Genomic DNA, 27,859 nt, shown 5'->3' on the forward strand with positions numbered 1-27,859 from the left:
GGTGCCACGGGCAACGCGCCTGCGCCTGGGGCCCACGGCTCCTCCGCACGCCAGGGGGCGCTGCCAGCCGCGCGGGGGGACGGAGCGGGGAGGCTGTGCCGCGGCAATCACGTGACCGGGAGGCGGGAGATGGCGGCGCCGGGAGCGGGGAGCGGGTGAGGGCAGAGCGGGACTTGTCAGCGGGACTTGGCTTGTCAGCGGGGTGTGGACGCTGTTGGGCTGGCCCCGGGGTCGTGTGGGGGTCCGTGCTCAGGCCCGCCCCGCCGCCCCCGGAGCTCCCCCGGCAGCAGGACCTTACCTGGGCTCTTCCCCTGCAGCCCCCGAGCCGGCAGCCGAGGCGCGGCGGCGGAGCGGCTCGGCACAAGCCCCAGCCTCCACGGCCCGGCGGGGCCCTGCGCGGTCCCCCGCGGGTGGCAGCGGGTGAGCAGCCGCAGGCGGGCGGGCAGGACGGCCGGGAGGATCGACGTGTGCTTCATAAGGTGAGGCCGGGGGCTGTCAGTGAGCTTTGTCTGGCCTTTCTTGGCAGGGCCACAGAAACCTGCTCAGACATCGCCCTGACAACTGTTTCTGTCTTTTGTTTTCAGGTTGTTTTTATGTCTTATTGAGGTTTTTTGAGGCGAATGAGAAGGTCATTGCTAATTTACTTTCCTTTCCTACTACAGCCCTGAAGGGAAGAAGCTGAGGTCAAAACGAGCACTTGTGGAGTATTTACAGAAAACTGGGGAGACAACATTGAAAGCAGCAGATTTTGATTTCACAGCTCCTCGAAAGAGCAGATGCTCAGGGGTGAGGGGATATGGTGCAGAAGCTGCAAGGAGTGACCTTGAGAAGGAGGATTGTCAGACCAAAGTGCAGGAGCTGCATGCACAGAATGGTGCTGAGGCTGGAATTCAGAACATCCAGCCTGGAAATGGACACCTGGAAGATGTTACATCTGTTTTGGAAAACGTAGATTTAGTAATGGAAGGCACAAACCCAGAGGAGCGTTTGAAAACTAAAAGAAAGGGGGCAGATGGGAAAAGTGTCCAAAGCAGGAAACTTGGGAAGGGCTCAGAAAGGAGGAGCCAAGGTGACCCCAAGAGAAAGAGGCAGAGAAGAATCTCTAACACACAGGAGACTGAGTGTGTTCGGAACAAGAGGGTCCGTAGACAGATGGACATGCGTGGATCTGACAGCCAGGGTGTGGTTGATCCAGGTGCTGACCCTGTGGATGCAGGGAAAGCTCATTCACGAATGTCCAGTGCACGGCTGAGGTCAGTGGCTGCTGGCTCACAGAGGGAGCTGCATCACCTGCCAAAGGAGGAGCCAGGCTCCAGTGACACACCTGCTGCAAGGTCTGAGGAGAAATCCGATGGACTGGAGACAGGGAAAGTGCCAGATCCGGGGGATCTGGGTAAGCAGGATGTTAAATCTGACACTAAGGTGGATGCTGCATCCTGGGACAGGATGAGCTTCACAGCGCTCAGAATGTCACCAGGTGTGTGTGTGTGTGAGAGCAGAATGTGCTGCATTCTCACGTTCTGCCAGAGCCTCTCCTGAATGTTCAAGCCATGTGTTCTGCTTCAGCTCAAGCTGCTCTGACATCTAAATCTGTCTCATTTTTATCCAACAGCATTTAAATTAATGCAAACTTATTCAAAACTGAAACTTACTGTACCAAACTCTTAAGCTGTACAGTGTCAGACAGTAATCTGGAGAGGACTCGTGTTCTGTACATGAGAAGAATTCCTTCTGTTTCCATCACATAAAGTGGAAATGGTGTGTGAAACATGACAGCAAAATACTTGGCTCTTCTTCCTAATGGTGAAATTTTATTTCTTTACAGAAGAGTCTGTCCCACGAACACAAGTGGAGAGAAGGAAAACAAGTCCATATTTTTCCAGTAAATACAGCAAAGAAGGTATTGTATTCCTTAGGGAAATATATTTTTTATGGGGGAGGGATAGGATGGTCCAGGATCAAGTGATGTGGAAAATTCCTTGCAGTTTGACAATAGTTGCAGCCCTGTAAAGGCTGTGTGGGAACTGCCATGGCTCCATCCACACACAAAGCGCCTCCACTAAGATCAATCTGCTTCAGAGGTCTTAATTTGAATTATTTTTTTTTAATTAAATAGGAAAATCCATCCTTTCCTGTCTAATTAATGTTCCTATGTTGCCCCTGTACAGCCCCCAGTGCACCCAGAAGGAAGGCCCTCAGAAAATGGACTCCTCCACGCTCTCCTTTCAATCTTGTCCAAGAAACACTCTTCCATGATCCATGGAAGCTTCTCATTGCCACCATATTTCTCAATAAAACTTCAGGTAAGTAGAGTTGGTATGTAAATGTTGGGAAGCGTTACAGGGCTGAAACACCTGCCAGTTTTAATGGCATTAATGAAAGAATCGATGTATATTAACTTGTGTCACTGTGAAACAATAATCCTTTATTGGTAGCTTGCCTTGGAAAAGCTCACTTGAGAAAACATATGAATAGTGCAGAAGAAGAATTCACATCCCAGCCTCTCCTGCTCATGGGATTCTTTCACCAGGGAAAATGGCCATTCCAGTGCTCTGGGAATTCCTGAAGAAGTATCCTTCTCCTGAGGTAGCCAGGGCTGCAGACTGGAAAGAGATGTCAGAGCTTCTCAGACCTCTTGGCCTCTATGAACTCAGAGCCAAAACCATCATCAAGTTCTCCGGTGGGTTTTCCTGACATCTGGAACAATCTTGGTTACACTGGCAAAAGGCAAACAGCTTTGATCCAAAGGCTGCTCTGTGGCTTCTCCTGTGTTTGGTGGGTTGGTGGGTATTTTGTGCAGCGTTTGGGATCTGTTGGTGTCACACACAAAGCTGCTGATCCCAGTCTGAACTGGGAAAGAAACACCAGCCATGGTGTGTTCTGCAGGAGGCCAGGAAACTTACTGGCATGGAAGAGACCCAAGTACTCACAGCACTGCTGCTGGGTTTGCAGCACTGCTGTAGGGTGGCTTTGCTCAGGGTTGCTCTAGTGACCTGCAGAAGGCCCTTCCAGCTGGGACTTCTCTGATTCTGATGTTCTCTATACTCAGAACCTGCAGAGGAATATAATGTGTTCTGAGGAGAGAGAGTTGATTAAAACTTGCATGGTGATTTGTTGAAAAGGTGTTTAAAATTAACCCATGGGGATTCATGTCCTGCATTCACCAGGAAACAGCTGAAACTTGAGGTTTTCATTTGGAATGTGCCAAAGTGAAGACATGTAACAGTGGCAGAGGGCCCTGCCTGGTTGCTCCTTGTGTCCAGGCAGTGAGGGCAGCAGCTGTGTGTGCAGGGTGCTGAGTGCTGTGACCTGTCCTGCAGGTGAGTACCTGAGCAAGGCGTGGAGATACCCAATCGAGCTGCACGGCATTGGCAAGTACGGGAACGACTCCTACAGAATCTTCTGTGTCAACGAGTGGAAGGAGGTGGGTCATGCCCCTCGGGTCCTTCAGCATCCATGGGGCTTGTGAGTGTGGGCCTCATGGCATTAGAAAACCAACACTCACACTGTTGGAGCAATGAGATGTTTTAGTAAATGTCATTTTCCTTGTGTCCCAGGTGCAGCCACAGGACCACAAGTTGAACGTGTACCACACGTGGCTGTGGGAGAACCGGGAGAGACTGAGCATCGACTGATCTGAGCTGGGGATGACCTGGCACCCCCCTCCCCTTGGGTGCCTTTGCAGTTCTGGGTGTAAATATTTGTGTGATGTCCTGGCTGGGGTTATCGCTATTTTTAAATAAACGTGTCCCTGTTTTGTAGAGAGTGTCCCTTCTTGCAGTGCAGGTCTGTGCCCGCAGCTGCCTCCCCTAGGGCCGGAGCGGGGGCAGAGAAGCCGGGATTTGTGCTCCTGGCCACAGGCTGCGGGAGAGAGCTGGAGGGAGAGCCTCTGCAGGGAGTGTGCACAGAGCAGAGCCCGCTCAGCGCCCGCTGCTGCTGGTGGCACTGACTCCTTCCCACCCTCATCCGGTGGCGGGCCCCGTGTCGCTCCGGCAGGAGAGGGGCCGAGGTGGGTTCCGGCTCCGCGGAGCTGCGGCCGCTCGGGGGACCCTCGGGCAGTGCCCGCAGCCGCTCAGGCTCGTCACAGCCCTCGCCCGCGCTGTTCCCGGGGCTGGGCCCGTTGCGTTGGCTTTGTTGAGCCTGGCGGCGGTGAAGGGGGTCCGGGTCGGAGCTGCCGCTGGGACTGAGCGGCGCGGGCCGAGTCCCGCCGCGGCCGAGTCCCGCCGCGGCCGAGTCCCGCCGCGGCCGAGTCCCGCCACGCCGCTCAGCAGCGCCCGCCCGACCGCTCGTACCGGCGGAAGTAGCGGGAGCACACAGCCTAGCGGAAATGACGCAGACAGGTCCTGTCAGCCTCGTAGCAAGTGCGCCGTACGCGGCGGTGGGCACCAAGCACCGATCTGTTCTCTCGGGGCACCCTCGCTGGACTGAACCTGCCCGCTGTCACCTCACAGCGGCGGCGGCCTGTCCTCCCCGCGGTCTCTCCGGTGCCTGGTGCGCTCCCTGCACGGCCGCGGCGCCGCACGTACCTGCCAGGACCGCCCGCCTATCCCATAAGCGCCTGCGCGCAGGGCGCCTCCCTCTCTCGAGCGGGCCCGCGGTGGACGCGCCATCGGCACTGGTGAGTCCCGGCCGCGCCATCCGGGACCATCCGGGACCATCCGGACCCCGGCGCTTCTGGCACGGACCGGTCCCCTCCCTTTCCCTTCATCTCCGCCGCATCTTTTCCCTGGGGCGCGGGAAGCGCCCCCCGCGGGCCGGGGGCTGTGCTCTGCTTGCCGGGGCGACTCTGGGACGGGCGGCACTGAGGCCCCACCCCTGCCCCTTCCCGGGCAGCCGCGGCCGCGCTCCCGGGACAGCGCCCGGTCACGAGCGGGGTCGGGGCCTCTGGAGCTCGGGCGGGCGGGCGGGCGGAGCCTTAGGGTCGTAGCGAGCGCTGAACACGGCGCGTTTGGCACCAGGGGGTCTCGGTGGCTGTTGATCGCCATGGTCCGCCAGGCCATGGTGCACGGCGCCGGCTCTGGGTGGGAGGATCGCAGGGCCGCGGGGATGTCACCGCGGCACCTCCCAGGATCGCATCTGGAGAGCTCCCAGTGCTCTGCCAGCTTCGGAGGCGGGAGGCAGAGCCACAGCAGATGAAGACCCATTCCCTCACCGGCCCGGCGTGGCCCGTGAGGGAAGACAGTCTGCGACATGCATGGCCTGGGGAGCTTCACCGCACCCCCGCCGTGCCCCTCGCTCATTCCGCTCTGTCCCGCAGCCACCATGCCTGCCCTCAGGCCTCTTGTGAAACCCAAGATCGTCAAGAAGAGAACCAAGAAGTTCATCCGGCACCAGTCTGACCGCTATGTCAAGATCAAGGTGAGGAGTTGCTGCAGGTTCCCCAGAACAGGAACTTTGGGAGTACCTTTGGGGGTGTGTTCAGGGTGATCTCGTTTTGTAACTTCTCTGTATTTCTGCAGCGCAACTGGCGCAAACCGAGAGGCATCGACAACAGAGTGCGCCGGCGCTTCAAGGGGCAGATCCTGATGCCCAACATTGGCTATGGCAGCAATAAGAAGACAAAACACATGCTGCCCACAGGCTTCAGAAAGTTCCTGGTACACAACGTGAAAGAGCTGGAAGTGTTGATGATGAGCAACAAGTGAGTGTGTGAGACCTGTATTCCTACCTGGGAGAGGTGACACAGTCAGGGTGACATAAAGGAATGCGTTGCTCTCAAGAGCACAGATGCCATCATGGCTCCCTCAGTGTCTCTGGAGGGTGGGGGCACAAAGAGGCCTTGGGGCCAGCAACCTTGTCCCCTTGGCAAAAATACACAACAGTGACAAATGAGGCTGTGTTAATGGTAACCATGGTCAGAACTGGGGCTCCGGGTGAGACCTGAGCACAAGTCTACTTCAGTGCTTGTTTGCACTACAAAGTAGAAATTAATTATTAAGAAAATAGTTAAGACCATTAACTATCTCTGACAGAGTCATTCACAAGAAAAGCTGAGCTGTTCTGGAGGGGAGCTTCTGCTTCAGGCTAGACAGGTCAGGCTTGCTGAGGGGTGGCAGTCATGGTTCAGTGGTCATGGAGTGATGCCCCTGTGCTCAGCTCTGTCTGAGTGCTGCTGACTGGACAGCTCCCACTGCTTTTCCACGGTGGGATGGCTCTGGAGGGCTTTGCCTTGGCTCTCAGTGGTGCTGGAGCCAAGCCCAATGCACTGTCTCTCCAACAGGTCATACTGTGCAGAGATCGCCCACAACGTGTCCTCGAAGAACAGGAAGGTGATCGTGGAGAGAGCTGCACAGCTTGCCATCAAGATCACCAACCCCAACGCCAGACTGCGCAGCGAGGAGAATGAGTAACAGCCTCTGCAGGCCAGATGTATTTAATAAAGCGTCAGTCCAACCCGGGTGTTGTTTTGCATGGGCAGAGGAGGGGCAGCAGCCTGTGTTTTTCTCTGGGGCTCCAGCAGCCCTGGCTGTGCTGTGAGGGGCACTCAAGCAGCAGTGTCATGGTGATGTGGTCAGTGAACTCAGGGCATGCAGCTTCACAAGTGTATTTTATTTTCTATACCCAGACAACAGCTGTCCTTTCACACAGCACTATAACTACGATTCACATCAACCACTCTGTCAAGAGAAAAGAAAGCACAGAGCAGTTCAGGGCTACAGCAGTGTCATGATGGCCTCATCCTCTAGTTGGCTCTTAAAACCTTTTGTCTCTTAAGGCATTTTCTCCTGTACAAAGCAGGATTTGAGCACAGCAGCCACCATGAGCTGTGTGCTTGCACACCTGGCTGCCACCTCTGACCCGTGACACTACACTGACCACCAGCACTCCCACAGTGCTGCTGCTCTGTGACCAGGACCAGTAGACTCTAGTGGCTGGTGACACCAACACCGAGGTGCTCCAAGGGGAGAGAGAAGCCAGTGTTAGTGCAAAGCAAAGCTTAAAGCAGGGTTTGTCACTGAAACAGTCACTGATCATCCCTTGGGGAAGATGGTTGAGGTATTTTGCAGTCAAATCCATAAATAAAGAAGCTAAGCAACAAAGCTTTGTATTACCCAAATGCCTAACTATGGAGCTCCAAGAGGAGGGTGGAGGTGTCAGGCAACTCCTCAGCCCCGTTCAGCCTCTGTAGTTTGGCAGGTACAAGTCTCCTTTCCCAAAAGGCCTATGGGATGAACCCGTCAATAAAGACATGGCTTCCAGTTTTTAGCCATGTTATTTAGTGAAATACTATAAATACATTCTTGGGCAATTTAAGGTAGAAAGTGCATGTGCAGTCATTAAGAAAACATTTAAAGCTATTTTTCTTTGTACTGAAATATGGAGTTTTTGAGGAAGTAGTTTCCATTTTTCATGGAACCACAACTACAGTTGCTTTGTGTGCCCCATAAAGCATACTAAAAGGTGGGAATACTCATTTTCCAGCCCCTCTACAAGAGGCTGTGCTCCACTGATCTTAGGTGTCTCATTCCAATTCTGTGTCTGATGTGAGTGCAGCTGGATCAAGCCAGTCATGTCCAGGTGTCACATTTTACACATCCTCAGTTTCTCCTGTGGCTGCGCAGGGACTTGTATTTGGCTGTGGCAGGAGAGCAGCTCCAGGGCATTTTTCCTCCCCACCCAGCTAGTGTCTAGTGGCATCCAGTGGGCAGGAGGGTGGTGGACATCTTAGCTCATGTCCATTGACTCCGAGGTGGGGAGGGAAGCAGAATCTTTCTGAATGCTCTCAAAAAGTGATGCCATTTCAGGACTGGATCTGATCTGGGATGAAAACTCGGCCATTGCTGGGCTTTTTTCCACCTCAGGGATGGTCAGGAGAGCAGCCACTGCCCGCATGGCTGAACGCTTCAGTTCATCCTGCTTCTCAAACTCCTGCTTCACCGAACCGGCTTTCACCTGCAAATCCGAAGCCCCATTTTCAGCTGGCATTTAGAAAAGCCTGTACAGGCACAGAAACAACACAGCAGCAGAGACCAGCAGAGTGTTTTCCAGGCAGGGAAGTGAGGGGAGCAGGTGGCTCAGCAGCACTGAGGGAGATCAGGAGCAGAGAGAGGCAGCAGAACCCACCCCAGGCCCTTGCACGTTCCTGCTCTTACCTTCGTGGAGCAGGTTGCCCGGAGAGGCTCGATCAGCCTCTCGAGCCGCTGCAGCACAGCGTTGGGGCAGAGTGCTGAGAGCCGCGCCAGCATGATGAACGTCAGCATCTGGGCAGGAAGGGATGTAAACTGGAGTTGGTTCTCTGTGGCCCCCAGGCTCAGAGCTGGGTGTGCTCTGCTGACACTGGGTTGTTCCCACACCATGGTGAGTTCCTCTGCGCTTGTACAAGGGGGTTTGGTGAGAGCTTTGGTGGCACTGGAAATGCACTCCTGGCAGCCAGTGGGCTGGAGCTGCAGGTGTGTGCAAAGGGCTGACAGCCCTGGGGACATGACACTGCTCAGCATGGGGCTGTGGGCATCCACAGCTTGATTGCAGCCCAGGCCCACAGAGAAAATGACATCAGTCAGGGCACAGCACCTACCCGAATGTCATAATGATCCTTCAGCCCATCCTCCACATGGTTCAGGTAGTCATAGATGTCCAGCCGGTCCAGGCAGCTTTCCAGCAAGGTGTACATGCACTCGAAAGCAGATTTCCTCACATCAAGGCCATCGTCCACTGTGTGCTTGAATGGCCCCATCTCTACCTGAACCAAGACAAACAGTAAAGCTGTCACCAAAGAGCAGACAGACCAACAGCTCCATCTCAACTTCACAGGCAGCAAGTCACAGTATGGCACCCAGCTGAGCCGCTACCTCCCGGATAAGCTCCCTTCGGATTTTTGTTTCATTGTATAGGCTGGGTAGGACTGCACTCAGTAAGTCCCGGATTAAAGACGGCTTGTTGTGAGCAGCAGAATTAAACAGGGCTAAAGCCACACGGCGAACGTTCAAGTCTGGATCTTGCAGAGTTTGTAAGAAGTCACCTGTGGGATAAGAACGCATCAGTCAATCCTGCAGCCAAGAGGGTGCAATGTTTTTGCAGTATTTTAAAAGTATATGGGGGTGTATTCCAAGCAGGCTGGTTATGAAAGCATTTATGTTAAAATAACCAGTGGGACAGTCTATTGGAGCCATTTGAGATGTTTTCTCTCCTTCCGTTTGAGATACAATGAAGAAATGTGACTATCCTGCATTTGGGCGTAACAACAAGTGGTGTGACTCTAACTACCTCACCGTAAAGTCAAATCCAAAGCTTTGTTATTCACAAAGTTGAGGGGTTTTTTTCTTGCTCAGATCCCATCTAATCAAACTGATCTGAAACAGAAGGCCCAGCTCTATACAGCAAATCCAATGTGTGGACATAAAACACTTTTTACATAGGTTGTACTTTTCAAGATTCTTTTTATGGGGTGCTTGAATTCTGAGTTTAAATGCAGAAGGAACTTAAGCACCCTAAAAAACAATGGAACGTGCCCAAGAGCAAGGCATCTGTGCATTTAACAAGGACTCAGAGTATAGCGTTGGTCTTTAATCCCAAAAGATGAGAAACACGTATAAAAACTAACTGGACTAATGAGGTTCACACAGGACTTGAAAATCCCTGACCTGCTAACAACACCCAGCTTCTCATGCCCCCACCTCACACTCCTGTCCATACCAGCCTACCTATACAGTCTTTCAGGAGAGCATCGATGGGCTGAGGCTGGTCTGCAATCGTGAACTTGATGGCAGTAACCACGGTGCTCCGGGCATGTGGGGAGCCTGTGAAAAAGAGGGGAAGAAAGAAAAATCAAGACACAAAATCACTGCTGTAACTCTGTAGTACATATTCTGCCTTTGGTCCTGTTACACGTGTTACAGAGATAAAGAAGTAGAGGATTCTTCTTGTCAACTATGTGTTTAAATCTGCTCCTGCACCATCTCCTGATGTAGTCCCTGTTCCCAGCACCCTCCTGCTCTAGTGCAGACAAGTGCTCCTCTGATCCCCCTTGCAGAGAGATGCATTTCGTTACCTGCTCTCCTCTCAACTGGCTTTGCTCCTTGTACCCACAAGCACTTCACAAGATGAATTTTCAGCAAAAGGCAGCATTTCCCCACTCTGGCCATGGCCCTACCCATTACCTGCTGACAGCTGTTTCCTCAGCCGGGGCAGCAGCTCAGCAGGGTTCACCAAGGTCAGCTTCCCCAGGCATTCTGCCACTACGCTGCGCGTTCCTTCCTCTGTGCACTCACAGTGCTTAAAGAGCAGAGCCCAGATATCCTCCACGTAAGGCATGAGGCTGTCCGCTGGGGAGGAGCTGATGACTTCCTTCAGGGAGTGCAGCAGCAGGTACTGTCGCTTGGGCTGGCTCCCGATCTCCTTCAGCATGAAGGGCAGATACTCCTTCAGATTCCCAACACTGACGTTCCCCAGCGCGTAGGAGGCAGCGGATTTCACCTCTTCACTCGGGGAACCGAATGCTTCCAGGATGACGGTTCTGAGCTCCCTCTGAGCACTGAGGTTCGTGGTGCGGCCCACCTCTGCCAGGAAAAGGAAAGCCAGCACTTGAATGGCCGGGCTGGACTTGGGACTTTTCACATCCTGGACAAACTGGTTCACTGTTGCAGGGGCTTCCTTTGGGCAGGCTGATGACAGGGCTGCCAGGCACTTTGCGACAGAGTGATATGCCTGTTTGTGCAATGTCAGCGAGGCCCCAGCCGAGCCCGAGGAGTAAACAGGTGCCGTCAGCTGCTTCATCAGCTCTGGGTAGCCTATGGCAGCCGTCTTCATTAAGACCAGTGCCTGGAAGAAGTCAATGATGGCATTCAGGGCTCCTCCTTGAAGCAAAGGTGAGTGGACAAGCTGAAAGATTTCAGTAAGGACAGAGCTGCTGATCTTGGAGATGCAGGATGGATAAACTTTGGCCAAAGTTGTGAGGAACATGATGGTCACCTGGGACACGTGCATGTCATTCTCAGTAATTAGGATGGGGAGCTCTGTTAGCACAGCCTCAATCATGGCAGGCTTGAGGCTGTCACTGTAGTTCTTCACCAGGATGTCCAGAGCATTCAGAGTGCTCAGTTTCAAGGCACGTTGATTCTTTCTCAAGAAGGAAGCTAGAATGGGGAGACCTTCCCCTAGGATGGGTCTCAAATCTATTTTAAGTGGAGAACTAGCAATTAAGGTTAATGCTTTGACTGTTGTCAGTCTGGTGATTTCATTTTTGAGCCTCTCCAGAAATATCTTCAAGGTTGGTTGGAGGTCAGTGCTTAAATGGTCTCCCAAGCTGTAAATGATTTGTCCCATGCAGGAGATGGCACGTTCCTTCACCTCCTGGTCAATGTCAGCTGCCTTCAGCCGCTTCAGAGTAGCAGAGAAAACATCCTTCACATAGGGCTTGGCATCAAAGGTGTAAGGTTTGTCCAAGGGCCTGATAACTTTCACAAGCTGCTGAGCCACCAGCAGAGCTTCTGACGTGATCTTATAAAAGGGGTCTCCAATACAGGTCACAACTGAAGGCAACAGGGTTTTGACATGAGGGTGAAATACCTCTGGCTGGTGGTTGCAGAGAAGGACATGGAGGAAGGACAGTGTGTCGATCCGCATGTTGGAGGAGCTGGATTTATCCGCCAAGGAGAAAACAATGCCTGCGCAAAAAAGACAAGAGAAACTGCCGTGATATTTTTCCCAAAGAAAGAGGTTCATGGATCCAGCCAGGGACAATCACAGGAGACTTTTCTCATATTCACTGTACACTCACACCAAAAGCAAGGCAGGACCTGAGCCTTCCATCAATGGAATGCTTTGAAAGCCCACAGGCTAGAGAGCTCAGAGAAAAATGTGGAGGTGCAAATTAAAGAATCAGTCAATATAAGGAATTTTTTTAATGCCACTGCATTTTGCAAAAAGAAATGGCACTTGTATTTCTGATGTCAGTGTGATAACACTGTAATTCCAGCTGCTTTCAAAGAAGGCTGCAATAGGCCCTCCCAAAAGCATCTTGTCAGGGAACTGTGGAAATGAATTTGGCGTTCTTATCCTGGCTTTAAGTGCAGAGGCCAGAATTAATCTGGGAGTTGTTCAGCACATCACCACAGTGCAGAACTTCCTGTGTAAGTCCTACTGCTGAGTAGAGTAACTCACAGGAATAAAACTGGAACAGGCAGGCAAGAAGCACATGTTCAGAATGGATTTTGCCAACCCTGCTCCTTCACCCCAGACCACAGACAAGCTTACCAGGGATAAGTGCAGGGATATGATCTGCCAGGCAGCCAGGAAGAACACTGGCCAGTTCTGTCAGGAGGCTGAAACAACCCTGTCTTGATTTGATGCTCTTTTCTTTGAGCTGCTTGTGCAAGGCTTTGATGATGTTGGGAACCTGCAGTTTGGAGAAGCAAATGAGAAGGGGACAACTCTGTCATTCCAGCTGCTCTCAGAGGCTCCCTCTGGTACATTTCTACTATAGTTTATTCAATTAGTTTCCTGAGCAAAAGCTGCAGTAAGGCACCAGCCAGACACTTCACCCAGAAGCCACCCTGCCTCAGCCTGCACACATGTGCCAGTGGCTGGTGGAGGGGCAGTGCCAGCTGTATTCCCATGTTCCTGTGCTGTGCCAGCACTCTTCTCTCAGGAATGCCAGGAGACAGACTGTGAACAGTCAGCCCTCTGGATCTGGTGCCCCCTAGATGCCTGCCCAAGAGCTCCTTCAGCTAGCCACATTCTCAAGGTACCTACTTCTCATTGCTTTGTGATTTAACCCAGCCACCACCTGCTCACATACCTGCTTCTGAAGCATTATCAGGGGAACGTCATCCTTGCCAGAGGTATCAGAAGAGTGCAGCCAGCTCTGGGTGGGCAGTGTTTGCTTCAGCAAGGAGATGTAAGCACTGAAGATGTCAGCTTTGACATTCTCCTCCCTCTCTTTGAACCTGCTTATCAAGGCTGGGGAGAGAGTTCTGTAGAAGTCCTGCAGGAGATCGTGCCTGCTGCTGACAATGGCCTCCAGGCACTTGGCTGCAGCTCTGCGGACCTTCCAGCTGATGTCATCATCATCGCTGTACTCATCGTCACTTTCTAGAAACAACACAAGGGAAAACAAGGTGCAGCATTATGAGAAAACTGGAGCTAAAGGATCACTTGATCCTCAGAGCTGCCCTATCCAGGAGGAAAAAGCAGGAAGGGGAGAAATGTTAACCACGTGTTCTGCTGAGCACAGCCATCCTCACAAGCAGGCACCTTGCTCTTCATCCTCCCCATTTTCAGTTTCCATCATCTCTTCCTCCTCATTATCATAGTTGTAGTTTGGGTCAAAGGTGATGTACTTCAAACACAGTCCCATCACACTTGAGATATGAGGATCCATTTCCTTTGGGCACCTATCACAAATGAAAACCATAAGAGTTTATCAGAGACTAAGCGGTTTTAAATATCCTGATCATATTAATCTCAAAAGGATCCCAAAATGCTTCACAGAACATTTTGATAACATCAGTTAAATGAAAGATGCTCCTTCCTGCTGTGCATGAAGCAAGGCCACATTTTTCTACAGGAAGGATGCAGTAATTTTTATATGGACAAATAAATAGAGCAATTGCCTTCACCCTGTTGGGAGGAATGAGTTAAAACCAGAAGATTTGTCAAGGAGGAGGAAATAGTTTTGCTCAAAGTGACCTTGCAGCTGGCAATGCTAAAGTCAGTGTGGGAGAACTCCTTTTACTATACCTAATGTTGTTCATCCTCTGCATGTTTTGAGAAGTACAATTCCTGTGGAGAGATAACACACTCTCACAGACATGCTCAAAGCCTTTTGTAGAGTGAGGCAGGCAATGAGCCCCCTTGCCCTTCCCTCAGCTAGGATGAACTAAGCCAAACAGAGTCTGTGTCCCAATGTGTCTCTGTTGCCCAGCATTATTAGCGAGGTAATGAACTAAACCTACTGTTGGCATTTCAGCTGTGGTTTGATGGTTGCTCTTGGTTACCTGCATGTGTCAATTCACACACACACCCTGGTTGAATCCTCCCTTCCTGGGAGAACACCTCAGCAGCTCTACAGGGCTCCTTTTCCAAGTGGTAAATGTTTGACCAAACAACACGAGAGCTGCAGCTCAGCAGCTCTTCCCTTTAACCCCCCCTTCCTGCCTCCAGCTGCCTCCATGCACTAGAAGCGAGGCAGTTGCCTCTGGCTAAGGAACCCTCTGAGAACAAGGAAAACTCCCAGTCCTCCAAAACCAATACAGAAGGACACCCTCACATGCTCAGGTAAAGCAGCTGATAACTCCAGTCCAACTCTGCATGTGCAGAAGAGATTTCATATGTGAACTGTCTTCCCAAGAGGAATGTATGCAGGAAGGCCCTCCAAGGATGCTGAACATATGGGTATTCCACACCAGGAGGACACAGATACACTGGATGGTGCAGAGGTGTCCCCAAGTGCACACACCTTCTCACAAAGGACTCGAAGGCCTGGAAGCAGTACTCTCGCAGCTCGTCATCATCCACGTTACAGTACTGAACAATCAGAGGAATTATCTTCTCCAGGTGTTCTCCTGGGAAAGACAAAACAAGCAGCAGTGAATTTCCACATTGAAAGCAGTGAATTCCAGCCTTCACTCACCTGGCTGACAGCTCAGCCACCTGTCACTTCTCTCCTGTGCTTGGTAAAGCATTCCTGCCTCAGACCTCATGGGCACAGAGCCAGCAGCCCACCAAAACCAGCTGTGTTGGTTTTCAGCAGCCAATCCCTGCTCCCTGTCTGCAGCCCCTTGTTGGCATTTCAGTCATGAGAAGAGCTGTGATTAGAGATCTCTTAGGACCTAATCTCAACTCTGGCAGGTCTTTTACACAAGTAACACAATATGCTGCCCTCCACTTCTCCTTTCATTTAGAAGGGGATGAATCCACTGACCTAGTTCATAGAGATGTTAATTCAAACCAGAGAAGTGATGTAACACCTTGAGCTGAAGTCACTAGTGAAAGGCAGCCAGAGATATACTCTGGTGTCTCCTCTCTTCTAAGTGGAGATCAGAGAACCAGGCCAGGACCACAGAGGGGATCACAAGCACAAGTCACTAATACATTAGAAACAGTGAGCACTCTTCTTTTACCACTAAGAGGAGCTGCTCTAAACCGCATGCACATTTCCCAGCATCATTTCAAGCTGCTCATCCTACCTATGCGGTGCCCAGCCTGCCTGCTGATGCCAGCCACACACTGAATGTACGTTCTGGTGGTAGATGTAGACTCATTCCTCTTCAGCTCAGCCAGCAGGTGCTCTGTAAGCTCTGAGAAGATGTTTCCACTGCAGGTCAAGACCAGGTGCCCCAAGGCAATGATAGCCCTTTTACGCACTGCCAGCCTGGGGCTTGTCAGCTGGGGCAACAGACAGGTCAGGATGGAGGAATGGAATGAGTAGAGTGTTCCTCCCAACCTGCAATGAAAGAACAAGGCAGGAAGTCAAAGGCTTAGAGAAAAAGCTCTCTTGGCAGCAACAAATGCAAAAATCCTTCAGCTATGGAGTCTTCATGCATGTTGCGGGGAGGGGGAGGAGAAGGGTGGGTTTGTCATTTTGGTCTGAACACTGACTTGGTCTGTAAAACACAGGGAGAGTTTATTTGTCTCCATCTCAGAGGAGTTTTTGACTGTGTCCTTCTGGATGACCCAAGGGTATGTTAATAATTTCCTGCATGCAGATGACATCTGACACCGTCACTCTGACTTATGCAACAAGAGAAAGAGGCAGCCAGGAAAAAAAAAGCATGTATGACCAGTTCATTGGGCTAAAATAAACCTCCCTGCTTTGCCCTCACGCTTCCACATTTGTGCAAGCTGAGTTTCTGTGGGATTCATCACCAGAGGCACTGCCATTCCCAAGCACAGAAAGGCTTGGCATGTCACCTCTCACCCCTGCTGGGGACCTGCTCTACTCAGATATTCCCTAGGAGCAGCCACCTAAACCCTGTGGTTTTAAGTCCCAGTAATAGGATTAGGGAAATAGAGAAACCAAAAGGAGACACATCCCTGCAGCCTCCTGCCGTGCACAGCTGCCAGAAGGAAATCCTCAGGTACCTGCTCAGCATATCTGACAGGATGTCAAGAGCTTCCAGCTGCACGGACACATCCTCCTGCTTGCCAATGGCTCCTGTCAGCTGGGCTGTGATCTTTTTGCACACATTTGCTGTCATGGTGGAACCTGGAAGAGAGATATTTTTCCCTGCTGTCAGTTAACAAGGAGACTTTTTGCTGCTAGGAACAATTCAATTCCTTCTACATTGAAAAAAGAAATCACCACTGGGAGATCTAATGAGATTCATGAGATGGCTGCTGAGGAATATCCTATCGCTGGGAGCCTCAGGTATCCCCTGAAAAGCTGATGCACTTTTGGGATACATAGCTCCAAATACAGCTCAAGTTTTCATTTCATTCTATCTTTCATCTCATTGGTACCTCAGCTTCTACTGTCTCTCCTCCTGATTTCATTGTCCTCTGGCAGGTGAGTAAAGAATCAGTAACTTTTAGGCTCTGAACTCTACGTTTTCCCCCGTTTGCCAAAGGCTGGGACTCTCTGTTCCTCAGTGACAAATGGGAACAGACAGTGTACCTGTAGAAGCTGGTGGCAGCTCAGAAATAACTGTTTTGAGGCCGATGCTGGAGATATCCCGCAGCTGCTCCTTGTCTGACAGCATGTTTGTACAGAGCGTATCCACAATGGTCTCCACCTGGTACTCCTTCACTTTGCCAACCAGCGGGCCCAGGCTGTGGGAAGAGAAGCCAGTCAGGACAAAGGACCTAATCCAATTGCCCATGTCCTTCAAACCACCACATTTCTCCTTCTTAGAGATCCTGTCTATCTGTCTGGGAATGACTGACATTCTGCTCTAAGTACCTCCTTAAGCACAGAAATATTCCTGGCTCCATTTTGAGGCCTTCTCATTATCCCATTCTGGATGGATGAGAGATTGCAGTGAGTATAGATTTACTGCAGCTACAACCAGAGATAAACAGGCAAAGAAGTTGGTCCTCTGCTCAGTGCCCAACTGCTTTGCTTTAAAACCCAGAATAAACCAACCCAAAGCAGGCAGAGACAGGAGCAGGGACAAAAAAAGTCAGTACAGTGGGAATAAAAAAGAAAGGGCCAAACATAACAGGGAAATAACAGGGATAGAAGCAGCATGTGTTGAAAGAAGGGAATAGGACCCAGAGCAGGGAAAAACAGAGGAACCCAAAGTTGTCTTTAAATGGCCCACCTTTCTGGAACCCTGGGGTGAACTGAGCCATACAATGGCCTTCCTAGACTGAACACTCCCACTTAGCCATGCTGGGGAAAGAAATGGGAAAGAACAAGTCAGCAGAAGGATCCCTTCATCAGAGGATTCACTAATAGAGAAACCTTCTGCTTTCATTAATTTGGATTAAAAAAATATGGGAGTGATCAAAGGCAAAACAATGGCACAGGCTGCACTCAGAGCCAAGGCAGGGAGCAAATCCAAGTGCATTGTAAAGTTCAGTGAAAATGCCCTTGAAGAGAAGAATTTGGACCTGAAATGAAAAAGCCGCAAGGGCTGCACATGTTTAGTATCATCGCTTTCAGAGACAGAACCATGGAGAAATTGAGCACTGGATTCAAGCCTGAGAGAGGTCAGAAGCTTGATGACCAAAATTTTAAATTTGGCTTCTCCCTGAAGAAATAAAATCTTAGGAGTGCACTTTCCATGTGGTAAGGTTTATAATATGAACACCGAAGTACTTCCAAAATCATCTCTTGCTGCTACAAAAGATATCTATGTGCTCACCCCTTGTGAGTGTCTACAGAGAGAGAAAGTGCAGTGCCTGGCAGGAGAGGGCAAAGTCCCTTGCAAAGGAGCTTTGAGGGATGTGTCAAGGGCCAGGCTTCACTCTCACACACTCTCTGCAGTCTGTGATGGCTTTACTAGTGCTAGGGAACACAGCTATTATTGTCCAGGCTCTTACCATTTAACAGCAAGGTTCTGTACTTCCCCGTTTTTGTCCTCCAGCAATTTCAAAAGCATTTTCACAACTTTTTTCTCACTGTCTTCATCTAGTTTTATTGAATCTTTCTGCAGTTCCATCATCAGGTCGTTGGTAGCCATAAACCTGAAAGGACACAGCGAAAAAGTGGATTGGCTGATGTACAGATACAAATGCGTCACCTTTGCACCACCTGGGACAAGAGAACTTGGCAACTGATGCTTGTATGAAAACACACTACCAAAGAGTAATTTACAACACTGTCCTGAAGAAAAAGGAAAATTACTACTATCTTACAAGCAGGTGAATACCTGACAGGTAAGCAAAATCTCTGAAAGTGGTACTCAGTGTGTGTATTTTTTCTCAGTGACTAAATGAAGATGGTTAACTATGCCAGAAAAAAAACACGATAGGTTTTTTCACCAATTGCCTGGCCTAGGGAAAGCAGTTTGGGGTCTAAGAATGCACCTAGCTCTGTTCTTTCTGGCTAACTTAGCATTGATAGTATGACCCCACATATAGAGAAGGCCTATCACTCTCAAAAATGAAGAATAAAGTCATGGCTCCAAGCAAACGACAGCTCAGAAGTGCACTAGGCTATATTTAGATTGCTGTGAGCAAAACCAGTCAAGTATCTATCACTCCAGCTTAGAAAGAAAAATGAAGACCCAACTGAAAGTTAGTTTTCTAACACAGAAAACAAGAAAATGAATATCGAGAAATTCTGGAAAGTATTTTCCTGAAAGCAAGAAGTGCAAAAGTTCTGAAAGAGGAGTCTGAGGTTCTAAGACATCTCAGTGTGGCTATCATGCATTAGCTGCTTTCTAATGTTAGCCCAGCACAGGATGGATGTCTAACAGGAACCACGAAGTCCTTCTCTCGTTACCAAATGACAACTCCTTTTTAAATTAGGCTGTGATGTCACTCATTCAGCACATAAGAGCTCTCATGTACTGGTCAACATTTGAGGCTTCAATCTGCAAGCCCATTCCTAGGCAGCAATGAGATACATCTAGAATGAGGGATTGCTGTGGTGTTCCACAGCCAGCCTGAAATCCAGAGTGAGAAAACAGCAGTAATGTGCCCTAACACGTTAACGTGCAATCTATTTCTGATTCTGCAAGAGCTCTTCGGCTGGACTGTGCAGTTCAATGTCTGTGTCGAACCAGCATGACCAATTATGGCCACAGGCTGAACAGAGCCTTCTGCGGCAACACATCCAGCTTGGACTTGGTGCCTGCTGCCATCCTGCACCAGCACCTCGGGATCTCACCAACAGATCCATCTGTGAGAGGGGAGCAAGACAAACCTGGTCCTGTAACAGGTCATGTTTGGCCGTGTGCTGAGAGGAAACGGCCCTGCAAATAACTCTGTGACCTGACATGTGCTCGGTGTTGGTCACATCTAATTTGGAATGTTAACTGTAAATTATTTGAACAAACTGTTTGTACATCTAGTCCATCACTGACTCCTTTATAAAATACCTATTTTAACACCTGAGAACATCAGCAGCTTCTACAAAATTCAGCCTACTTTTAGGCTATTACTAACCCCTCTCTTAGACCTCAAAATACCAAGTCTGGCCCAAACATTACCTTCCAAGTTGGTTCTGAGAGAACGGTGAGTGAAATCACTACTCAGGAGTGAAATCTTTCATACATGTCCGTTTTAATTACTTTTTATAGAGTGCCTGACACATCGAGCCACCTGCTTAACCCTAAAAAGATGTCAACTTTTCTGCCGATATAAACAAAGAAATAAAAGCATTTCAGTCCTGTTAGGGAGGTACATTCTCCCATCACACAGAAATAGTTCTCAAAGCAGCATGAGCAGAGCCAGTATGTGCAGCATCCACCACCCGGGGACACGGGGGTCTACTCAAGCATTTTAATGCACCGACCAGCTCACCTCCTAGCGGAAAAACAAATTAGACGTATTCCTGCATTTCTGCTACGATGGTCTTTATTCACAAAACAAAAAACAACCTGAAGTCCGTCTGTCAAGACTTATTCTCCCTTCCACTTTCACCAGGTAGCCATCTAGGCAAGGGAGGGGAGCACCATTGGCTTCTCTGCCTTCCCCCCTCAGCTAGAACACAGTCGGCTTGAAACCCTGTAAATAAAACTGACCAAAATCTCTGACAAAGGCCTCCTGCACACCCTCTCCCGGCGCGGAGGGAGCCCGGCGGGCACGCAGCCCTCTCCGGGCAGCGCCTCACCGCCGGGCCCGGCCGTGCCGCGGTGCCACACCTGAAGTCCTTGTCGGTGGAGGTCATCTTCTCCAGCAGGCTGGAGATGTGGTAGGAGACGCTGGCCATGGCGGAGGGCTTGGCGGGAGCCGGGCTCGCCGTCCGCTCCGTTCTGTGCCTGGCGGCCCCGAGGCGGCGGGAGGGCCGGGCGAGACGGCTTCGGGGGCCGGGGAGGCGGCCCTTGCCGACGAAGGGTTCTGTCCGGGCCCGGCCGGTGCCTCCGCCCGTTCTCCGCGCTCGGCTCGGGGTTCCCGGGGCAGGACAGGTCAGCGCCCTCTCCCTGCCCGGCCGAGGCACCGGCCGCCCCCGGAACCCGCCACGAGCGGAACGTCGTCGCGGGCGGGCGGGGCGCGGCGGGGCCGGTTGTGCGCGGGACCGCCGTGCCACGTCTGAGGGCGCGGGCGGAGCTGGGCTGGGAGCGCCGCGGGGCTGCCGCCATGGTGAGGAGGGGAACGGGACAGGCCCGGGGCCGGCCGCGGGTGCCGGGCAGGAGGGAGCGGGGCGAGGAGCCGGCGGTGTCCCGGTGCGGGGCCCCAGCGCAGCCGGGTGCAGCCTCCCGTCATGGCCCGGCCAGCCCTGGGCACCGCACACGGTACACCGGGCCCGGCACAGGGTGCACTGGGCACCGCACACGGTACACCGGGCACTGCACACGGTACACCGGGCCCGGCACAGGGCATACTGGGCACGGCACAGGGTACACCGGGCACCGCACAGAGTGCACCGGGCCCGGCACAGGGTGCACTGGGCACCGCACACGGTACACCGGGCACTGCACAGGGTACACCGGGCACCGCACACGGTACACCGGGCACGGCACAGGGTACACCGGGCACTGCACAGGGTACACCGGGCACGGCACACGGTACACCGGGCACCGCACACGGTACACCGGGCACGGCACAGAGTGCACCGGGCCCGGCACAGAGTGCACCGGGCACTGCACACGGTACACCGGGCACTGCACAGGGTACACCGGGCCCGGCACAGGGTGCACCGGGCCCGGCACAGGGCATACTGGGCACCGCACACGGTACACCGGGCACTGCACAGGGGACACCGGGCACGGCACAGGGGACACCGGGCACGGCACAGGGTACACCGGGCACCGCACAGGGTACACCGGGCCTGGCACAGAGTACACCGGGCCTGGCACAGGGTGCACCGGGCACCGCACAGGGTACACCGGGCACTGCACAGGGTACACCGGGCACGGCACAGGGTACACCGGGCCCAGCTGCTGCCCCTGGCCGGGCGGCTGCAGACGGACTGGGGCTCCAGGGGCCGCGGACGCGCGGTGGTGCGCTGAGCTCGTTCTCCTTCTCCCCGCAGGTCTCGGTCATTAACACCGTGGACACGTCCCACGAGGACATGATCGTAAGTGTGCCGGGGAGCTGCTCCGTGCGATCCGGTGGCTGCTGTAACAGAGCTGCTCTGGGGCTCTCTGTGAGCACTGAGGGTGGGATGTATGTGCCGCTATGAGAGGACACTCGTGGAGTGTTGGATGCAGAATGGTGTCTGAAATCCTGATCTTGCCATTTTATACTGGGTGGACAGTATAAACTTGGCAGCAGAGGAAAGGGGAAATTATTTGAAACTTTAATTTTCATGTGCAGGCTTGTTTCTGCTCATTTCTGTGAAATAACAGATATATGTGTGTACTTACTGATACAGAATTTCAGCTGATAAAACTGGTCTTCCTTCATGTGGATGTTTCTGGGAGCAGATGAATTAGTGTGGGTAAAAAGAAAGGTTTCAAAGTGATTTGTGGAAGGAAGGAGCCTGGTTGGGTGAGCCTAGTTCTTCAGGAAGAATTTTTTCACGGAAAAGGTTATCAAGCATTGGAAGGGGCTGCCCAGGGAGGTGGTTGGAGTCACCATCCCTGGAGGTGTTCAGGAAATGACTGGATGTGGTACTCAGTGCTCTGGTCTAGTGATAAGTTGTAATCGGTCAAAGGTTGGACTCAGTGACCTTGGAGATCTTTTCAAACCTTAAAGATTCTGTGATTTTGTGATGATGAAGTTTCAAACATAATTAAGAGCAGTATTCATACATCCACTTTACAGTTTAAGAAACAAAAGCACATAAGTGGTCACTGCTTTGTAGTCAGCAGCCTGAATTTCCTCATGAAAATGCTGTGTGTTGCTGCTCTGAATTCCTTCTGTGCAACATACAGTGGTTGAAGAAGCTGTTGGAGAAACAAATTGCTTATGTGGCACATCTGGATTGTTGGAAACTAAGCTGTTCTTTTGACCCAGCCCTGTGGGGCGTGGGGTGGCTGTGCTGCAGTGGGGTCAGTCACCAGGCTGAGCTCGCTGTGCTGAGTGCAGCTCTCCCTGCTCTCCCTGCAGCACGATGCACAGATGGATTACTATGGCACACGCCTGGCCACCTGCTCCTCGGACCGATCCGTGAAGATCTTCGATGTCCGCAACGGAGGGCAGATCCTCATTGCTGACCTGAGGGGGTGAGATGTCACAACAGGAGAGTTTGATCAGGGCAAATTCTTAGTGCTTTGTCCTTTTGCCCTTGGGCAGCAGAAGGTGCAGGTTGAGTTCCAGGGTGAACTCCTCCAGGATTGTGCTGAACAACTTCTCAGCATTGGGGCAGGAAACCCGCTGGGGCTGGGTCATTCATTTAGTGCTTTACAACTGTGATTTTCAAGAAGCAAAATGTACTAATACAGAATAAACATTTGGAATTGTTTTCTATGATGGTGAGAGCCCTGCATCAGGGTGCTAGCATTGCCATCTTAGCCTTACCTATTCCTCATGTCAGGGCTCTGTTCTGTCCCAGAACAGTGATTCACAACAGTGATGCTGTGAGGTAGCTGCAGCTGGAAGGGGTTTCTCTCAGCATTTCCAAATGGTGTTGTTTCTTGCAGGCACGAAGGTCCCGTGTGGCAGGTTGCCTGGGCTCATCCTATGTATGGGAATATCTTGGCTTCCTGTTCCTATGACAGGAAGGTTATTGTCTGGAAGGAAGAAAATGGTACTTGGGAAAAGACCTATGAGTACACGGGGCATGATTCCTCAGGTATGGGAGTGTTGAGCTGGGAAAGGAGACTTGGGGATATGAGGGGATTTGGGCAAGGTTGGAATAAATCTGTCAGTGTTAATGAAGAAAGCCTCTGTCAAACAGAAAAGGACAAAAACTGAAGAGAAAGTAAATCTGCTCAGCACTAACAGGACATTTACCAAAGGTCATATTGCTGGATAACCCTCTGTACTGATTCATGCTTTGTTTCCGTAGGTGGTGTTATTCTCTATCTATTTAATTAAATCAGCTCTCAAATAAAGATGGCAGGGAACTGAATTCTTGAGGGAAATACTGTCTATCTCCTGAATTTATCATGCTGTATTTTGTTTTGAAATGGAAACTGTTGTGTTCAGATGATTTGCCCTCCCAAAGCAGATCTGAAGTCTCCAGCTTTGCTGGGTTACTAATCTAGACTTTAAATCCTCTGCCTGCCATTTAGCTCTTGCTCGAGTCAGCAATGCTCCCAGCTGTTGTCAAGAGCTTTTAAACCTCATTAAAAGTGCTAACTTGTTCCCATTTTAAAGGGTGCCAAAAATAAATGCAGTTGTCTGTCATTCAGTAAACAATGCTAATTGGCTGACTTTTTCTGAAACTTGACTCATTCTCAGCTTTCAAAGCCACTTGCTTTTGGCAACTCTGCCACTGATAGCAGTCAGTGAATTGGTCAGTCAGTTTTAGGTAGTCCCTGTGCTGTAATCTGGTCTGTCTCACCCTTCCCAGTGAATTCTGTCTGCTGGGCACCACACGACTATGGACTGATCCTGGCCTGTGGGAGCTCTGATGGGGCCATTTCCTTGCTGAGCTACACAGGTGATGGGCAATGGGAAGTCAAAAAGATCAGCAATGCACACACGGTGAGTCTGGTCCTTTGGAGCAGCCCAGAGTTCCTGGAGCTACAGATAACTCTGAGGTGATGCCTCAGAGACTTGACTAGATAAATACTGAAATACAATGAAACTATGTGAAACATCCAGAACCAAGCATAGTTTGTTTTAAGTTCATCCAGAGTAGGCAGGTATACTTTATTGTCACTAAAATGAAGAGGAAATAAGACAAATGAAGTTCACTAAACACCACTGGTAATGCCTGTTTATTGGGCATTATTGTTAAACACAGTGCTGAAAGTTACCTAGTAAGAAACGGCCTTGGTCCTGAGAATACCTTCTTCAGCTGAATAAACAAGCTGGGAAAATGGCAGGACTCCTCTTTTTCCCAAAATCATGGGGATTTCTGTTCAAGCAGAACTTAACATGGCAGTGGCCCCCAATTGAAGGAAATTCGGTTCAGGACCAAAGGTTCCTTCTACTCCTGTCTTCCTAAATCTTAGCAACTGTGTGTGCCTTGTGTCCTTGCAGTTTCCGTCTCTGTCGCCACTATTTACACATCCAAGATGAGCTATTTTATGTGCATATATCCTTTGCTACCCCAGTAGCAAAGGCCTGAGTAAGGGCCAAAGTGACTGTATCTGGATTTCTTATTCATCCAGTACTCACCCAGCATTGTGCAAGACTTCAGTTTTTCTGACATGGGCTTATTCCCCATTCCCAGTTGAGAGTACATGTTCTTCACCCCCTCAGCAGCCTTTATCTATCTATTTAATTAAAGTAAGCAACTTTTAATAGTGATTTTTTTTGTTAACTAGATTGGATGTAATGCAGTTAGCTGGGCTCCTGCTGTTGTACCAGGGAGCCTTATAGAACAACCCTCTGGTCAAAAGCCAAACTACATCAAAAGATTTGCGTCTGGTGGCTGTGACAACCTGGTCAAGATCTGGAAGTAAGTGCCCTGTTGCCAGGTAAAACCTGACACTCTAGTCTTTAAGTGTCCTTGTTAGTATCTCAAGTAATATTTTTGGCATCCCTATTGTATCATCTTTGAATTACTGTTTTAGGGAAGTGTTTTAAAAATGGAGACTTAGTGATGTACAGTATCTCCCGTGGTTCTTGCAGTTTATGCCAGCCCTGTGTCATCTTGTCTCTGAGAGTGGCTTTCTAATGGTCTTTGGTTACCACTGTCACTTGAGCAATAGCAGATTTCTGACAGTAACCAAAGGTCAGAACCTCTTTGCCTGTGCTGCTTTCTGTCCCCGGGAAGGGATTTTATCTGTTCAAGCCATAGGGATTTTTGGACAAGTGAGGAACACTTGTGCTCTGTATTGTCTGGATGAACAAGGAGTCTGAAAACTACAATCCAAAGTCTTCCTGAGCAGGGGATGAGAAATGCTGCTGCTACCCTTCTGACTATATAATTGTATTTTCAGGGAAGAAGATGGTCAGTGGAAAGAGGAGCAGAAGCTGGAGGCTCACAGTGACTGGGTGCGAGACGTGGCCTGGGCTCCATCCATAGGCTTGCCAACCAGCACCATTGCTAGTTGCTCGCAGGTGATGTTTATTTGGAGCAACAGAGCCACATACTTGATGCACCTTCCATGTGCTTCCTTCCCCGTTTCTCTAGTAAAGGAATTGTAAGGGTAGAGCCACTGTAATGGGTCCTCTTGGCAATCCTTTGCTGTGTCTGGGTCTCTGCATAAGAGCCTTTGATTCCTGTTCTTCCCAAACTCAAAAGCCCAATAGAAGCATTTCTGGACAAAGGTTTATGTGTGCATGTGGCTCTGTACCAAAGACTGGCTTGTGTTTTAAAAATCATGAGCAGGATGGTCTCACTGGGAAGACCTTCCAACTAATGTCATATTTTAGTGTTTCAGGATCAAATTCACTGAACTTCCTGCTAAAAATACTGTCTTCTATTAACTGGCATTCTTAATCATCTCTGTTGTCCTCAGTCTTTGTATTGACTGTTGTGTTCTTGCTGCTAATCTGTAAATGCTTTTTTAAAAAATATATCAAGAAGACTACTTCGTGAGCTCTTGCCATGTGACTGGAAGATAAAATCTCATTCTGGGGAAATATTTCAGCTGATACATGTGTATTTTGAGGGCTCTCCTCTGGTATTTGCAAGTCATTGTTGGTAGCTTTTCTCATCATAGCTGTACTCCTGCCTTGCCTTCATACATAGCAAGGAAACAGCCCCCTTGCTGTGCTGAGCACAAATCCATGCAGACACATCAAGGGGTGGTATCAGAGCTGTGATTTGGAAGTGTAGCTCCAAGGACAATCAGGGTGATGTTTCCCATGCCCAGCCAACTTGATCTCCATGCTTTTGCAGGATGGCCGAGTGTTTATCTGGACGTGTGATGATGCCTCTGGAAACTCCTGGTCGCCGAAGCTGCTGCACAAGTTCAATGATGTTGTCTGGCACGTGAGCTGGTCCATCACTGCCAATATCCTTGCGGTGTCTGGAGGAGACAACAAAGTGAGTACTGCTGCCTTGGCTTTCACCCCTGCTTGCCCTGTTTCCAGAGGAGCTGAGATGAGACAGGCTGTTGTCACTTGATTAACACGAGGCTGTTACAGAGTGTCCTTTGCTGAAATGGGGACATTTTTTTCTTCTGATTGATCAAGAGGGCAGGAGGACCCTAACCTTTGGAAAACTACTTGCCCTGCGTTCTGAGTCCTTACTAGAGGGCAGAAATGCAGGCTGAACAGGATTTTGTGGGGCACTGACAATTCACTTACTCTCATCATATGACTGCAGGCTGTCACCAAAGCAGTGCTATGGTAGCTACAAGGAAAGGGGAAACAGGATGTGTTTAAAGCTGAAAGCTGTTCCTGCTCTGTTTTTGAGGTGACACTGTGGAAGGAGTCAGTGGACGGACTGTGGGCGTGTATCAGTGACGTGAACAAGGGCCAAGGAGGGGTGTCTGCTGTGACAGAAGGGCAGCAGAATGAGCAGTGATGCACAATGGAATACTCCAGCTGCAACAGGTGATCACTGTCCCTGATTGGCAATGTTTCTTGAGCCAGATGAGAACTGATTTTATCTGAACAGGACATGAACATGGGAAACAATTATCCAATTTTATGAGCATTCTAAAACTATTACTGGGAGGCTAAGATATGTTGATAATCAGCCTTAATTGACATTCCCTTAAATTTAAGGTAAACAGTATAGCCAAGTACTGTGCCTGATACTACTCCTTGATACTGTAGGAATTGTACCCTGCTTCTCTGGTTTAGGGGTCAAATTTGATTGGATGTGCTGTGGTCAGAGTTCAAACATTTGAGCAGAACAGGAGGCAGCTGTCAAAATTATGAGGTGTGAACTCGTTTATGCAAGGGGACAAATACTCTGTGCCCTCAAAGGCCAGAACTTTGTTTCAAGTGAGGGGAAGGGCTGGTGGAGTTCTCAAGTTAGCTGGTAGTTTGCTCGCTAGTCCTGCTGGTAACAGTGATGATGTATTTACATCTTACCAAAAACAAAGTGCTTGGCCAGGTGAAAGTCTCTTTGCTTTCTTGAAGATGGAGTAGTGGAAAGCATAGGTCTTCTGCTTTACAATAATCTCAAAATTGGTTATTTAACCAATATCAATAAATCAAACCATGGTTTGGAGATTTCTTTTTTTTAGTCACACTTCTGTACTGTACCTCAGTTGTTTGGATTTTTTTTTTGAGATACCAACAGAATAAAGTCCTATTGGTTAAAACCTGGTGTGCTGTATTAAATAATCTTTCCACAGGGGCCTGATCAAGGCAGTCTACAGTCTGTCTCCAGCCAAGCTGCAGTCAAGTCCTC

General features: G+C 50.3%; 4 protein-coding genes and 1 non-coding gene across 13 annotated transcripts; 4 read left to right on the top strand and 1 right to left on the bottom strand.

Moving 5' to 3' along the window:
* Positions 1-37: 37 nt before the first annotated feature.
* MBD4 (methyl-CpG binding domain 4, DNA glycosylase) lies at positions 38-3,761 on the top strand. 6 transcript variants are annotated; one of them, XR_014854664.1, is made up of 8 exons: positions 38-155; positions 318-479; positions 663-1,477; positions 1,826-1,900; positions 2,169-2,303; positions 2,531-2,680; positions 3,268-3,424; positions 3,558-3,589. XR_014854664.1 is itself a non-coding variant. In XM_085072200.1 (8 exons), the coding sequence occupies exons 1-8, from the start codon at positions 130-132 to the stop codon at positions 3,633-3,635; spliced, it is 1,545 nt and encodes a 514-aa protein (XP_084928326.1). In that variant the 5' UTR covers positions 38-129; the 3' UTR covers positions 3,636-3,761. The 6 variants fall into 6 exon arrangements, 4 of the variants coding, with proteins under 4 accessions (XP_084928326.1, XP_084928327.1, XP_084928328.1 ...); XM_085072200.1 differs by having other exon boundaries at positions 3,321-3,424; positions 3,558-3,761; XM_085072201.1 differs by having other exon boundaries at positions 663-1,393; positions 3,321-3,424; positions 3,558-3,761.
* A 699-nt stretch (positions 3,762-4,460) lies between these two features.
* RPL32 (ribosomal protein L32) lies at positions 4,461-6,393 on the top strand. Its single transcript, XM_085072205.1, has 4 exons — positions 4,461-4,618; positions 5,258-5,358; positions 5,460-5,641; positions 6,221-6,393. The coding sequence occupies exons 2-4, from the start codon at positions 5,263-5,265 to the stop codon at positions 6,348-6,350; spliced, it is 408 nt and encodes a 135-aa protein (XP_084928331.1). The 5' UTR covers positions 4,461-4,618; positions 5,258-5,262; the 3' UTR covers positions 6,351-6,393.
* On the top strand, positions 5,059-5,194 carry LOC146431495 (small nucleolar RNA SNORA7). Its single transcript, XR_014854825.1, has one exon. It is a non-coding gene; the product is annotated as a small nucleolar RNA SNORA7 (small nucleolar RNA).
* Positions 6,394-6,528: 135 nt separating the features above from the next.
* Positions 6,529-20,324, bottom strand: LOC146431496 (cullin-associated NEDD8-dissociated protein 1-like). 4 transcript variants are annotated; one of them, XM_085072197.1, is made up of 16 exons: positions 20,190-20,324; positions 17,923-18,066; positions 16,553-16,707; positions 16,021-16,144; positions 15,126-15,382; positions 14,396-14,501; positions 13,678-13,719; positions 13,192-13,331; positions 12,737-13,029; positions 12,193-12,334; positions 10,098-11,603; positions 9,642-9,737; positions 8,790-8,959; positions 8,516-8,680; positions 8,094-8,201; positions 6,529-7,893 (listed from the first exon to the last, which is right to left on the bottom strand). In XM_085072197.1, exons 1-16 carry the CDS (start codon positions 20,255-20,257, stop codon positions 7,666-7,668), a joined length of 3,744 nt encoding a protein of 1,247 aa, XP_084928323.1. In that variant the 5' UTR covers positions 20,258-20,324; the 3' UTR covers positions 6,529-7,665. The 4 variants fall into 4 exon arrangements, 3 of the variants coding, with proteins under 3 accessions (XP_084928323.1, XP_084928325.1, XP_084928324.1); XM_085072199.1 differs by lacking the exon at positions 20,190-20,324 and adding an exon at positions 17,199-17,269 and having other exon boundaries at positions 17,923-18,063; XM_085072198.1 differs by lacking the exon at positions 13,678-13,719.
* On the top strand, positions 20,248-27,770 carry SEC13 (SEC13 homolog, nuclear pore and COPII component). The gene is made up of 9 exons (XM_085072204.1): positions 20,248-20,628; positions 21,521-21,565; positions 22,540-22,655; positions 23,073-23,224; positions 23,948-24,081; positions 24,870-25,003; positions 25,488-25,608; positions 26,393-26,539; positions 26,912-27,770. The coding sequence occupies exons 1-9, from the start codon at positions 20,626-20,628 to the stop codon at positions 27,020-27,022; spliced, it is 963 nt and encodes a 320-aa protein (XP_084928330.1). The 5' UTR covers positions 20,248-20,625; the 3' UTR covers positions 27,023-27,770.
* Positions 27,771-27,859: the final 89 nt, after the last annotated feature.

Source organism: Lichenostomus cassidix, chromosome 12, assembly GCF_008360975.1.
Source record: "Lichenostomus cassidix isolate B80296 chromosome 12, HeHo_3.0, whole genome shotgun sequence".
Lineage (NCBI taxonomy): Eukaryota > Metazoa > Chordata > Aves > Passeriformes > Meliphagidae > Lichenostomus > Lichenostomus cassidix.